General features: G+C 45.7%; 1 protein-coding gene across 1 annotated transcript in view; it reads right to left on the bottom strand.

Moving 5' to 3' along the window:
• Positions 1 to 5,412: 5,412 nt before the first annotated feature.
• LOC147666193 (peroxisomal biogenesis factor 19-like) overlaps positions 5,413 to 15,537 on the bottom strand; it is a 109,351-nt gene continuing 99,226 nt past the window's right edge. Inside the window, exon 8 of the mRNA XM_086949221.1 lies at positions 5,413 to 7,970. Coding sequence (XP_086805347.1) covers positions 7,887 to 7,970 — 84 coding nt within the window. The 3' untranslated portion in view covers positions 5,413 to 7,886. The remainder of the gene's footprint in view (positions 7,971 to 15,537) is intronic.

The following is a 15,537-nucleotide window of genomic DNA, read 5'->3' on the forward strand; positions in this document are numbered from 1 at the left end:
CGTGCCCTTCACTCTGCCACTCAGAGCCTTGCCCCGGTGCCTTGTTTCCGACTTCAGAGGATCGGAGGCAGCTCCCTCGCCGTGAAGGCCAGCCTAGCCTGGCATGCCCCCCCCCCCCCCCCCCCCCCCTTCCTTTGGTCGATTCAGAACCCTGCCATTTTTTTTAAAAGAAACTCAAGACATCTCTTTGTTTGTTAATTTCTTCTTGTTCCTCTCAAGCTCCGCGCCGGCACACTCATGAGTAGCCGTGCGCGCTACAAGTGAAAATAACATAACATATTTGCAGTCTGTCCTTGGCAATGGTACTCATAGAATCATACAGGCACTACCTGTGCAATCTGTTCTTTTGCATCACTCTGCAAACGTGACTCCTGCCATATTACTAATTGGGGAATGAAGTCCCCTTGGCTATTGAGGGTATTTGGGTGCCAAGTGTCCTTCTTGTTACCTCCAGCAAGTTCCACACAGTCAGCTTGCTAAGAGGTGCTCTAAGGCCACACACCCTTTCTGCACCACTCTGCTAACACATCTCCTGGCACACTACTGGTTGGGGAATAAAGTTGTCTTGGATGCTAAAACACTTACTATAACTCGTGCCCCTGCAATGCACTGCTTATGACCTCACATATTACGTCACTCATGGCATGGTCAGTAACATCACTCATGACATCTCAAATGACATCACTGATGACATCATCTAACGACTGAGTGTTTCTTAAACAGTTTATGAGTGTTAAATATATATATATAAATATATATATATATATATATATATATATATATACACACACACCGAGTTGTATTGATGAATTCAGTGGGTCTATAAATGCCTGTACGGTTGATTCAGTAGGTGCGTGACTGACTGTACAAGTGAGAGATTAGGTATTTCAGTGAATGTATAGGTCACTTGCTAGGTTGTCTGAATGTCTGTATCAGTTGGTGTCAAAGTGTCTGTATGGGTTGGTGAGTGTGTGCATGTGTCGGAGTATGGGTGATTGATCCATTGTCGGAGTACCTGTATGGGTGTCTGTGTTTTGTTGAGAGGGTGTGTGACTGCCTGCATGGATGAGTGACTGTGCGAGTCATTGGGTGTATGGGGGTAGTGAGTGTAAGAGAAAGGTTGCACAAGTTCTGAGTGTGTCTATGGCTGTGTTGGTGAGTAAATGGATATGTCAGTGGTATATTGGCGACTAAGTGGATATGTGAAAGGCAGTATACGTTAAGTGTTGAGAGTATATAATGAATGTATGTGCGAGTGATGGATTGGGATAGCTGTACGGGTGAGTGCAGGTGTGAGTCTGCATAGGTCAGTGAATAAGTGAGTGGGTGTGTGTATAACTTTATAGGTAAGTAAATGGCTGTCTGATTAACTATAGGTGAATGAGTAGGTGTGGGAGCATCTCTAGGAGTGACTGACCGTGTGTGAGTTGATGTATAAAGGGGTGTGTCTGAGCGTGTGAGCATGTGTGTGTGTCAATGGTTTTGAGAATAGTAGAGTGGAAGTTGGAATGGGTGTTTGAATGGTTAAATGGGGGTGTGAGTGGCTATGTCAGATTCTGTGGTTGGTGTGATCAGTGATGTCACTGACCATGTCATGAGTGATGTAATATGCGAGGTCATAAGCAGTGCATTGCGGGGGCGCAAGTCATAGTTAGCTCAGCTAACTACAACTGCTGAATTTCTCTGGTTTTGTACGAGTGAAACTTGAGCCTAACTATAACGTTCCTGTAACCTTTGTTTTTTTCTGTAAATAAATATATAAATATATATATGTTTTTGCACAAAGGATGCAGCACTCCAAAGTGTTTTTTTATCTTATTTTATTGATAATCTCACCCCCACCAACGCGTTTCAGCCACTCTAGGCTTTTTTCGGTCAGTAAGTCCCCCTTTCATTTCACCTTTTATATTCTCACATTTGCCTTTAAGTGGCATTGTGGGATATGTAGTTTAACAAAATTTTTTAAAAACTTTATACATATAATAGAAAGACAAGTGCACTCGCTGTCAGTCTTATACACTATTCCACCTCAGTATTTCAATTCTAAAACTGTGTTATTACATATACCTTAGGTTTAGTACCTTTAGTATCATGCTGTACATAATATTTTTAAGAGTCTACATTTGGTAATTTCATACGTTCTTTTCTGGATATGGTACCCGTTCACAACGTATGTTTCACACAGTTTTCTTTAATGACAGATTGATTATAGTTCCTGGTAGTGATACTACTCCAGATAAACATAAAGTTTCTCATCATTATGGATACCACCAGGGTATTGGTTTCTGAATTTGATGATCAAACACGATTCTACTTGACGCAGATTCTTAACACCATCTCCACCTCGATCTCCCAGTGGTATAATTTTTATTCCATAGAAGCACATCTCTCTCAATTCTCCTTTTTGGCACATGCTTATGTGTTTTGCTGTTGCATATGCCATATTGGCATTTTTGACTGCACATATATGCTCCAAAATTTGTTTTTTTAGCATGCAAGTTGTGCTTCCGATATACTTCATACCGCATTTGCACTCTATCATATATATGGCAAATTTTGATGACCAGGTTATATTCTCGTCAAGGGTCCTTACTTTTCCATTTAGTTCTCGGATATTTGTCATACTTTGGCCTATTTTACAGGCTTTACATGGTTTGAAGCCTTTACGTTGATCAGTGAGCCAATTCGTTTTTTGTTTAGTCTGGATATTACTTTTCACTAAAAGATCTTTGAGCGAAACATTTTTCCTGTATATTACAGTTGGTTTATTACCTACTAGCTCCCCCTATGTCAGGATCCCCCGAGATTAGGTGCCAGTATTTCTTCATTTTATTGACAATGCTTCCATTTTCCCTACTGTATGTCGTTATAAATCGTGGTGGATCTTTGTTGGATGTTATTTTAGGTTTTTCAATCAGTGTTTCTGCTCTCGTTTTTTGGTCAATTCTCTTTTTACATTTATTTCACGTCCGGTCATTGTATCCTCTTGATTTGAACCTTTTCTTGCTTTCCTGGATCTTAATCTCCGCATCTGCTTCCTTTGAACAGTTCCTTTTCATCTTTGTGAATTCTCCATAAGGAATACTGTTTATTAATTGCCTCGGGTGGAAGCTGGTTCCATGTAGGGCACTGTTTGTCGCGTTATTTTTTTCTGAATACTGTTGATTCCATTTGACCATTGTCTATGAAAAATTTTGTATCTAGAAAATCTATTTGTTTTTTGCTTGTAGTGCAAGTAAATTGTAGACCAATTTCGTTGTTATTTAGTTTGGAAAAGTACTTGCGGAACTCTTGATCTGTTCCATTCCAGATCGGAATTGAACCATACAACAATACATCTAACCATGATAAACATCTGTCTAACGAATTACATCTTCCTATTCAATATGGAACTGTTTAAAAAAGAATGTGGTACAGCAATGGGAATTTAGTTTTTCCCGAATTATGCTAATATCACCATCAGCTGGTGGGAGCGCACCATTGCGTGGAATGCGGAAAATCAAATGTAGATAGAGTGGGTCATCTTGTGGGTCCGCTACATCGATGACCTGTTCCAGATCTGGAATGGAACAGATCAAGAGTTCCGCAAGTACTTTTCCAAACTTAACAACGAAATTCGTCTACAATTTACTTGCACTAGAAGCAAAAAACAAATTGATTTTCTAGATACAAAAAAAAGAAATTCATAGAAAATGGTCGTTAAATAAATGTAAAAAGGGAATTGACCAAAAATCCAGAGCAGAAACCCTGATTGAAAAACCTAAAATTACATCCAACAAAGATCCACCACGATTTATAACGACCTAAAGTAAGGAAAGTGGAAGCATTGTCAATAAAATGAAGCAATACTGGCACCTAATCTCAGGGGATCCTGACATAGAGGAGCTAGTAGGTAATAAACCAACTGTAACATACAGGAAAAATGTTTCGCTCAAAGATCTTCTAGTGAAAAGTCATTTCTAGACTAAACAAAAAACAAATTGGCTCACTGATCAACATAAAGGCTTCTAACCATGCAAATCCTGTAAAGCCTGTAAAATAGGCCAAAGTATGACAAATATCCGAGAACCAAATGGAAAAGTAATGACCATTGACGAGAATATAACCTGCTCTTCAACATTTGTCATATATATGATAGAGTGCAAATGCGGTATGAAGTATATCGGAAGCACAACTTGCATGCTAAAAAAGCAAATTTTGGAGCATATACGTGCAATCAAAAATGCCAATATGGCATATGCAACAGCAAAACACATAAGCATGTGCCAAAAAGGAGAATTGAGAGCGATGTCCTTCTATGGAATAAAAATGATACCACTGGGAGATCGAGGTGGAGATCGTGTTAAGAAGCTGCGTCAAGTAGAATCGCGTTTGATCATCAAATTCAGAACCAAATACCCTGGAGGTATCAATAATGATGAGGAACTTTAGGTTTATCTGTAGTAGTATCACTACCAGGAACTGTAATCAATCTGTCATTAAAGAAAACTGCATGAAACATCCGTTGTGAACGGGTACCATACCCAGAAAAGAACTTATGAAATTACCCAATGTAGACTCTTAACAATATTATGTACCGCTTGATACCAAAGGCACTAAACCGAAGGCATATGTAATAACAGTTTCAGAATTGAAATACTGAGGTGAAATAGTGTATAAGACTGACAGAGGGCGCACATGTCTTTCTATAATCTGTATAAAGTTTTTTGAATTTTTTTTAAACTACATATCCCACAATGCCACTTAAAGGCAAATGTGAGCATATAAAAGGTGAAATGAAAGAGGGACTTACTGACAGTGAAAAAAGCCTAAAGTGGCTGAAACGCGTTGGTGGGGGTGAGCTTATCAATAAAATAAGATAAAAAAACACTTTGGAGTGCCGCATCTTTTGTGCAAAATTAATGAATTGGACCTGGAAAAGTGACGCTTTTTGACAAATGTAACCTGTTTATATATTCTGATCTGTGCTTTTTTTTCTAACAGAGTTGTAATCCCCAAACTATTCTTGTGGATTAGCACCACTTCACACTTCCACCTTTATTGATGCTAGTCTTCAACAGTCATTTTCCATTTGGATTCATTTTCCTATATCCCATTAGAACTGTAAAACGGTCATACTGTTTACGATCCTCATCCCTACCTCCAATGTCTAGTATATCTAGAACAGTGAGCATTTGCACACACGTTTTAGCCTAACCTTGATAAATAATGGATCCGATTGGACGGGATAGGGACTAGAAGTACAGCCCGCTGGCGATATACGCTGGACACACCAGATGTTTCACCTTATTAGCTAAAGGACAGCCTCTTGAGTTGCATAACAAAATTACATATTTGTTTCACTTGATCTAGCAGAAACCTGTAGAAATTGTTGTTTCCGAAGAAAGAAAAAAAAACGATTGGAGACAGGCAACCGGAGCACAGTTTTATGATCATCTAAATGAATGCCGTTAATAGGGTTACAGATAGCAGATTGACAACTTATTCAAATAAAAACTGAAACACCTTTGAAACAACCTTAAAAGTACATGTATGTCACCAGAAACCCACTGTTGGCTCTAAACTATATGCGGTGCGAAATTGTGGTCATCAACAATGCTGAAGCACTGAATGTAGGCCCATAAGGGCATATGTATTAAAAACATATTGTCCTCAAATACATTCAAGCTTCCAACCATATTAACGACCAATAATAAGCACCAGCTGTACTATGTTTTAGCCAGATGTCCATGTTCAAAATGGCGACTAATTCAACAAAGTTGTGCTGTAAATGTTTGTACTGGTATGGATGCTACCATTCAATTAGGTCAAACATCAAAATACAACCTGTACCTGCCATTGCTGGCACCAACACCTTCAACAAGGCAAACAGCACAAGCTCTATCAAGACGGACTTAAGTTTACCCTACAAACGGTCTAACTTCATGGACTATTAGGACTTGTGTTTCACAGTAAAGGTATCATGGCAGTGTCAACAAAGATATCTTCTACAGCAGTTGATAGCTCAGAAGTTTACATTCATACTTCCAAAAGTTGCACTCCACTTCCAACCAACAGCACCCAGCAGAATATTAGGAGGTCATTTTGAGTAGGAATAGCTGATTTGCGAGCATGCCCAAAACTAGGATGTTAAGGCACTTCCATAAAATAAAGTTCCTTATGGGTGCATGTATACTTCAGGATCCAGAAGTAAACTGTAATCTACTTAATGCTATCCCTCAGGAAGGAAGACTGGAAGAGGCACAAATATGGGCAAAAAAGGAACAATGTTTCATTAATGACATTTCCATATCCTATACTATTGGCAAACCGCGACTATGCACAACTATCATTGTTAGTCTAGCTCAGCTTCAAACTTTGTAGTTTCTCTCAACAAAAAAGCCACCAACCCCCTACTTTAATGTTTGGATTAAGTACCTGTACTTTTACAATGTATACAAGTCTGCAAACTAGGTGGAGCAAGTCTTTACAATGGAAAGAGTGGGTCTTGTATAGTGACTAAGGAAGTATTACAACATGAGACAGCTGATTTGTGTAATATTCACAGTACAATCATCTAGTCATACATTTTTTTCAGTAACATCTTTCTTCATCCCTATAAATGTTGTTGGTAAAACAGAAAGGAAGGCCATAAGTATGAACAAACCTACTGCTTATACATAACCTCAAGCTTGAATACACCGGATGTTAAATCTGGCAGGCCTACTCTTTTTCTATTACGTGAAACCATTGCAAGCTACACCACCAAGCAATTTTCCACTCAGTTTTCATAAAGACTATATCTGAACTGTGGCAACATTGAGGGCATGTATTTGTGGTATGCAAGATATGGGTTAGTTTATTAGAAAGAGAAAAAATAAGTGATTTGCCTTGTTCAGAGCAACATCTTAACAACATTTCCTTCCGTACCACAGTCAGACCAAATGATACAACTCATCAATTGGTCCGACTGTGCTACTGAAGGAAATTTCCATACCCAATCAGGGTGAATGCAAGATAAAGTGCATTTTAATAAAGGTTTTATGTGGATGGCTACCCATGGCTCTAAAACTAAATCATCAGCACTTCAAAAAACCTCGGCAACGTCCCAACCAATAGGATCATCGCTGGTCTCTATGTTTTTTTTCTTCAATTCCCATGACCTAGCATTGGCAATCCCCGTTGAAGTGATCAGAATTGCTGAGCATTAGGACACAAATGGGAAAGTAGCAGAAGTCAGCCAACGCACATAAGCTCCTCTCCTGCAGTTTGCCAATTTTCTCCCCACTTACTGTGGAACCGTTGATACACATTCCAAGGAAATAGGTCACTCTGCGCCTCATTGTTAGATACGTTTTTCCGATATCAGTTGTGTTTTCAGGGAGGATATGTTGCTAGTGTATAAAGAAAATATTGAGTCATTGTAAAACATTTTAGCATTTCAGAAATGCAGGCAAAGACATATCAAGGAAAGTAAAACCATCAAAGGGCAGCCAATAGAGAGAATACGGTCAAGGATGTGGTGGGGGGTGGGGGGGACAGTGGACATGCACAGATTGTAAATCAAATGTCTATCAAGTCCTCCAAAACTTACAAACACAGTCATGCCCATCACACTTTGCTGGTAGAAGTTATTGCCGGATATAAAGGAGGGAACAAAACCCCAAATGGAGGATTAACAGCTGTATCAGTAAAGGTGATGGCGCTATTCTGCAGTCCATTTTTCTAAGTATCCCAGTGTCACAGTTTGAAATGGAAAATCCTCCATCCACTTGTGGAGGGCCTTGAAGGCTTGAACTGTGCATGCAGTGAAACATCCATCGCTCCTCCACGCAGCCTGCATTGTCCTGGGCGAAACCTCAACACCTCAGGAAGAACCGCCATTTTCAGGATATTCAGCAGGTGAGTCACATGACCAGACACTGTTCACTAGCAGCACTTGGTGATTCCGACAGGTTTAATCCATCAAGGTCAAAGTTCAGACCCGGCGGCTAGAAGGGGAAAAGAAAAGTGCACAAAATGTATCATCTGCCGCAAAATGAGGAAATCAAGATAAAATATTGCTGTAAAACAGAATCAAAGACCGCAGATGTCCCTGAAGGCTTTTCATGTTTGTCAGAGCAATTTTAAGCAAACCAGTTTATAATTGGTATGAAATACATACAGCTTACTACCATTATTTGCCCCCATCACCCAAAAAAGGTAAATAAAAAAAGCATTAACAAAGCCAATAAGTCTCACCTATGCTAGAGCTATTGGCTTTGGCAGTGCGTGTTTAAGCCATGTTGTACACCAGTGTGGCTGCTGCTTGGCATGGCTAAAAGTTAGTGGCATGGGGCAGAGTGGAATGGGGTACACTGAAGTAGCCTGTAGTGGGGAAGACTGGGGTAGCGTGGGGTAGTTTGGTTTAGATTAGCATGGAGTGGGGTAGATTGGTTTAGAAAGGAGTGAGGCAGATTGTATTGGACTGGGGTAGATTGGAGTGGGGTAGATTGGAGTGGGGTAGATTGGAGTGGAGAAGAAAGGTGTATATTTTAGTGGAGAAGGATGGGGTGGGGCAGAGTGGGGTAGATCGGAGTAGGGTAGATCGGAGTCAGGTAAATTTGGGTGGATTGTAGTAGACAGGGAGTTCGTAGAGTGGAGTGAGGAGTGGAGTGAGGAGTGGAGTGAGGGGTAGAGTGGAAATGGGTAGGTTGGAATGCAGTGGGGTAGGTTGGAATGCAGTGGGGTAGGTTGGAATGCAGCGGGGTAGGTTGGAATGCAGCGGGGTAGGTTGGAATGCAGCGGGGTAGGTTGGAGCAGAGCGGGGTAGGTTGGAATGCAGTGGGGTAGGTTGGAGCAGAGCGGGGTAGGTTGGAGCAGAGCGGGGTAGGTTGGAGCAGAGCGGGGTAGGTTGGAGCAGAGCGGGGTAGGTTGGAGCGGAGTAGGTGAGTGGAGTGAGGTAGACTGGAGGGATTAGAGTAGGGCAGATTGGAATGAAGTAGGGCAGATTGGAATGAAGTAGGGTAGCTTGGAATGGGGTAGTTTGAAGTGAGTGTAGTAGGGTATATTGGAGTGGAGGGGCGTAGAGTGGAGGGGCATAGAATGGAGGGAAGCGGAGTGGAGGGAAGCGGAGTGGAGGGAAGCGGAGTGGAGGGAAGCGGAGTGGAGGGAAGCGGAGGGGAGGGAAGCGGAGGGGAGGGAAGCGGAGGGGAGGGAAGCGGAGGGGAGGGAAGCGGAGGGGGAGGGAAGCGGAGGGGAGAGTCATATAGTGGAACGTCGTGGCGTGGAGTGTCAGGGCATACAGTGCAGCAAAGAGTTGTAGAATGAAGTGGTTTCGAATAAAGTAGTGTAAAGTGGAGTGGAGTATGCATGCTGTGATAGCACAATGCCATTACAGACAACACATTTCTCATCAAAAATGGCCATTTACATTTGTACAGACGTACAGTTTTTTTTTTTTAAACTATTGTCAATTAGGCAAAGAAGTTATTCACATTATCATTATCTATCTTTAGTCTCACACTAGTACATATTTTTATCAGAGACGGATAAATCACATTATAGTCTGATGTCTGAGGCTATTCTCACATTATGGATATGCGAAAAACAATCAACCATTTCGCATCGAATCCCACTTATCAACATGCCATACCCCGTTTCAGTTCTGAATTTGCCCATGTATAATACAGCAATCAGTTCCCAGCAATTTCTACTAACAAAAAGAAATTAACTCCTACAAAAACCCAACTAATGTCATCACTTCAATAGAATGTTGTACCCTTTCACAGACAGTTATCATCCACTGCACATAGTCTGTACATTGTTCAAAGGTAATGCTGTGTGCACGCTCCACCCCATCCCAAAACAGAGTTCCATATACCAGCCTGCCCTCTCTAATCTTCTTCCTCCTCTGACTCTAGGTCCTCATCCTCTGGTAAGGGTGCACACGGTTCACCCCTGTATTTATTCCACGGCATCCACACCTTATTCCATTTACGGGGACAGGCCCGCAATACGTACACCGCCCTTTCTTTTACCATTAGGAGGTCCATATTTCTAATCCATCCAGTCACTGTAGGCAATTCTGGAGCCCCCCATTTTTGTGCAATGTCCTTTTTGGCCACCGTCACAGCCAACGTGGCCCACAATTGTCCATATCTGTTCAAGTCAGTTGGGTCCCAAATGTTCAGCAGGCACTTACGGGGTTCAGGCAGGAGTGACACCTCAAGGGCTTGGGAGACTGTGCGCATAATTTGTCTCCAGACTTCTTGGATCAACAGGCAATCCCATAGTGTGTGGAGTAAAGTTCCCTCCTCCCCGCACCCTCTTAGACAGAAGGGGTGTGGTGCCCGCTGTATCTTGTGCAAAAGTGTTCTGGTGTAGTAGGTGCGGTGTAGGATCTTGAGCTGGACCAACCTGAACCTAGCCGATATGCCCACTTCTCTAGGTGACGCAAGCGCCTCATTCCATTCTGTGTCATCCATGTCTCCTAGTTCTCCAACCCATCTCTCTCTAAGTTTCTGCGTGGGGTCAGTTAGGTTGTTAACCAGTTTTTTGTAGGTGAGAGAGGTTGCCTTCTGCTCCATAAAATCCGTCAGTAACCTGTCCTCTAGTGGTGACGATTCCGGGAGTGTGGTGTCTGGTGGAATTGCGTGTAGTAGGGCGTGTCGGATTTGCACATACCTGAATGTTTCATTGGGGCCCATACCATACTGCTGCTGTAGCTGTGAGAACGGAACCACTGAGCCTTTATCCCAAAGGTCTCCCACTACCGAAATCCCTATCTGATCCCAGTGTATGAAGCCCCTACTGGACCTTAAGTTTCCTAGTGATTTCGCGTCCCATAACGGCGTCATTCTGGTGATTTTCCCCTTCCACCCCAGTCGAGATTGCGCTGTATGCCATAAGGTTGCCGTGTGTAACGTCGGTCCAAACAATTTCCGAACCTGTGTGTGATTGTATAACACTGAGTGTTGTAGGTAATAGGGTTAGACCCATATGATCAGTGGGACCTGGGTAATAAGTCGGTATATATAGAAGTGGTCCCTGACCAAACACGAACATTTCTTAGAAAAGATCAGTGTTTTGAATCAAATTAATCCCGCAGAAAAATCAGAGTGCAAAGTGTTTTTATTTTCACCGCACTGTTGCAATCAATCAATGATCCAAAAATAATGAAAGTTATTATATACAGTATATACAAAATTAGATGCGCCCACACGGGAAAAGGGGAAGGAGTGTGAGGAAAGGGGTACACATTTCATGATAGTTAAAACATCACTTGTCAGAAAATCTCATGTGCACAAGTCACCATCACATCCGCCGGAGTAGGACGCCGATTTACACGCTCCTCTTCCCTTCCAAAAATTTCAGGATAAGACAAAGTGATTACCTGACTCTTAGGACCTTTAACGTTACCCCGCAATTACGGATGAGATAACTTTAAAAACGATTGATTGCCTTAATTCAGAGATCTGGAGAACAACTGCTTTAAATATGTTACAGCAATGAAAAGGACCACGTTTTCTCAAGCCGCCCTTTGATCTCTCAACAAGGAACAGCCCCACTATACCCTTCCCTCCCATCACGTCGTGACGAAGACCCGCTTAGTAAGGATCTACTGTCCTACATTCCCTGGGTCGAAACGTAGACTTTCTTCTACACTCCCTGAACTCCTAAGGATAGCCTGATGTACACATGCGATTAGGAGCTTCAATTTGAAACGTTGTTTGATATTTATACACTGTTTGACCCCTCCTATGGGGATCTATGATTTTTTGTGATGGTGACTTGTGCACATGAGATTTTCTGACTAGTGATGTTTTAACTATCATGAAATGTGTACCCCTTTCCTCACACTCCTTCCCCTTTTCCCGTGTGGGCGCATCTAATTTTGTATATACTGTATAACACTGAGAGCATGCCGTCCGTCCCCAACTGTGACCAGTCTGCCTTATATGCGGGGTCATCCCGCGGGGTGTGGATCCAGTGATTAATTATCTTAAGTTGGGATGCCCAATAATACAATTGAAGATTGGGTAGCGCAATTCCTCCTTCATACCAGCTTTTAACTAGTTTGTCCTGTGCTATACGGGCTGGGCCATTGCTCCACAACAGAGCAGATACCAGTGCAGCGACTTGTTGGAAGTAGCGTGGAGCCACCACATAAGGGGTATTCTCTAACACAGAGAAATCTAGGGAGAGCCATCATTTTATATAATGCTGCTCGCCCAAGGAGGGTTAGCGGCAGGGTAGCCCAGTACTTAACGTCTGCACGGAGACGTGCCAGAGGCGGCACCAGGTTTGCGGTGTAAAAGTCCGCTGCATTAGTGGTGATGAAAATGCCTAGGTATTTAAAGGAGCCGGTCGCCAACTGCAGGGGGCAGTCATCCCGCAATAACGGCTCCAGGCCTCTAAGTACGAATATTATAGATTTGGACCAATTCAGGGTGTAGCCTGACGCCTTTCCGTGCTCATCGCACATAGTCAACAGGGCAGGAATACCCTCGTTGGGATTGGTCATGTAGATCAACATATCATCTGCATATAGGGATACTTTATCTTCCCACCCGCCCTCCCAGGTGATGCCCCGAAACAGTGGTGTTGCTCTGAGCAGGATAGCTAGTGGCTCCAGCACCAGCGCGAAGAGTAGGGGCGATAGCTGGCACCCTTGTCTGGTTCCGCGTCCCAGGGGGAAGGGCTGTGAAATGTGACCATTCGCCACCACCTGTGCCATTGGCGACTTGTACAGTAGCCGTACCCATGCTATATACTTCGGGCCGAAACCCATACGGGCAAGGACCGCAAATAGATACTCCCACTCCACCAGATCGAAAGCCATTTTGGCGTCCAAGGATAAGATGACAGCCTGCTCTGAAAGGAGATGCGCTCGCACCAGGACTCCATGCACTCTCCGCAGATTCAGTGCTGTGCTCCTGTGCGGCATGAAACCTGATTGGTCGGGATTGCACGGAGGGCGTGGCTTGGGCGCCGATGGCGATGGTCGCCTGAGAGCTCGGCTCCGGGACTAAGCCCGGGTTTATCCTGAAAATCGGAGGCTGCGGGGCACCCCAGACCCCGCATTCTGTTGAGTGTGCCGACGGAAACCTGCCGGGGCCCCTGGTGGAGCTCGGACGTGGGTTGCTCCGGAGTAAAACCGAAGTTTGCGGAGTTGCGGAGTGCGACCCAACATGGCGCCCGGACTCCTTTGTCCCCCTGTTCGGAACTACTGAGTTGAAGGAGTGCCGCGGGTAGCGACTGGCGCCCGGCTTCGCCATCCCCGGCTGTTCTGGACATTGGACATTTATTGGATTGGACCTTTCGCAACGGATTTGCACTCGGTTGGACGGCCGGACGGGTGCCCACGCAGTGGAGGGCACCGGGAGCGGACTCCCTGCGATCCAAGCGGTGGCCCGCCTCGCGACTCCGCAACTAGCTACGTCTTCCTGGCCAGTCCACCTACATGGGAGGCGCGACACTCTGGCGCCATAGATCATCCGAGAGAGTTGGTGGCCCTCACCCCGGGGCCATAGTGGGTGAACGGGTCTGCCCGACTCGGCGACGGCTGTCTCCGCCCCCTCATCGGTGCCCTCGGACGCCGTGGCGGTGGCGTGAGCCGAAGCGGCGGAGTCTCCACAGGCTCTGGAGAAGGAGGTCGCCCATACCCGAATTGAGGACAAGCACCCGGGAAGGTCGTGGTCGACGCCTGCACACGGAGACGCCTACTCCGGGACCCTCACGAAGCGCCCCCGGAGGCATGGGGAAACCTAGAGGAGCCAAGGGATCCACCCAGACCGCCTCGGACTCTGAAGCCCAGGACAAAGAGGAGCATGGGGACCCAAAAAGTTCTGGTGGCGCGCCGATGCAGCAACAGTTCGACCGTGTCCTAGAGGCAATAGAGACTACGAGATCAGCCCTCCAACAGGACATTGCTCAGGTGGCGACGAGCCTGGGCCTCCTCAGGGCGGACCATGGCAAACTTTCAGACCGGGTCAAGGAGGTGGAGGGCACGGTGAAAACCTTGGAGCCGGCGCAGCGAACCTTGGCTGCAACGATGAAGGACGCCCTATCCCGAATTGAGACCCTGGAACGGAGGGCGGAGGATGCGGAAGGCCGCAACAGGAGGAACAACATCCGAGTGGTGGGCCTGCCGGAAAAGATCGAGGATGGCAACATGGTGCAATACTTGGAGACCTGGCTCCGAGACACGGTGGTCCCGGAGGGACTGTCCTCCTTCTACACTCTGGAACGGGCCCACAGAGTCCCAGCACGGCCCCCACAGCAGGGACGCACCCCGAGGCCGGTGGTGGCGCGGTTGCTGCATTTTCGAGACAGGGACTTAATCCTCAATGCCGCCAGGCACAATGGCCCATTCAAAGTAGCGAACAGTCAGGTGAACATCTTCCCGGATTACACCTACGAGACGCAGCGCAAGCAGTTCTCCTTCCTAGCGGTTAAGCGCGAGCTCAGGAGCGAGGGCATCCAGTATTCACTCCTATATCCTGCAAGGCTCCGCATCATTGTCGATGACAAAACCCAGTTCTTCGACACCCCGGAGGATGTCTGTGTCTGGCTCGAACTATACAGGACAGGGAAAGATGGCTTTGGCTCCTCGTCCCAACAGGCAGATGAGCCGGAACAAAGGCGGCGATCCAAGAGGGTCAGGAATCGCCGCGGCCGCACGGGAGGGCCCTCGACTGCGGAGACATCATCGGAACGGAGGGGAGTGCTGGAAGTATTGTCGGAGCTGTCGGGTGCAAGGGATGAAGCCATCGAGGAGGAAGAAAACCCGGGTGATGAGGGAGCACCATCGGACTCGGAGGATTCAGTGGCAGATAGTGCCCATACACCGGTGATCACACCGAAATCGGTGGAGGACCTTTTAGATGGACAAGGGTAACGGGGTATACTGCCTTGTTTTTGGGTGGGGGCCCGGCAGGGGGAGGCGGTTGCCGTCCTTTATTGCTGACATAGAGGGAGAGTGGGTTGGGGGGCCTCTGCTTTTGCCCCGGAAGGTTTTGGCACTGTTTGGGGCTTGTTATAGTCCTGGTGGCCTGGGCGACGAGGGCCCACTGCCTCCGCCCAGCCCGCACCTGGCCCATAAGGCCTTCCTACGGTGGCGACCGTAGGATTAGTGGGGGTTCTGGGGTTGATGAAGGACGAGGTTTGGATGGGATCTAGATGGTGCAGTTTGGGTCCTGTTCTGGGGTGGGTGGGGGGGGGGGTTTGGTTGGTTTTTGGGTTGTTTGGTTTGGGTTGGGGAAAATGGCCGCCATCAGCGCTGGGAGGATTGATGCCTTTTCTTTGTGGGGACCCGGACGGGGGGACTGTGCAAGAACAATCTGGGACAATGGCTGATGTTGCTAACTTGAAATGTGTTACTTGGAACGTAAGGGGGCTTCACACTATGTCCAGGCGCCACAAGGTCCACGCTTATTTAGTGCGTAGGGGAGTGCAAATGGCGCTGCTGCAGGAAACTCATCTGAACAAGGCGGAAGGGGCGGCGCTTCAGCGTAGATGGCGGGGGCAGGTCTTTTCCACGTCGTACTCTGCTTATGCCAGGGGGGCGCTAATATG

This window comes from Lissotriton vulgaris, unplaced genomic scaffold (genome assembly GCF_964263255.1).
Source record: "Lissotriton vulgaris unplaced genomic scaffold, aLisVul1.2 SCAFFOLD_637, whole genome shotgun sequence".
Classification (NCBI taxonomy): domain Eukaryota; kingdom Metazoa; phylum Chordata; class Amphibia; order Caudata; family Salamandridae; genus Lissotriton; species Lissotriton vulgaris.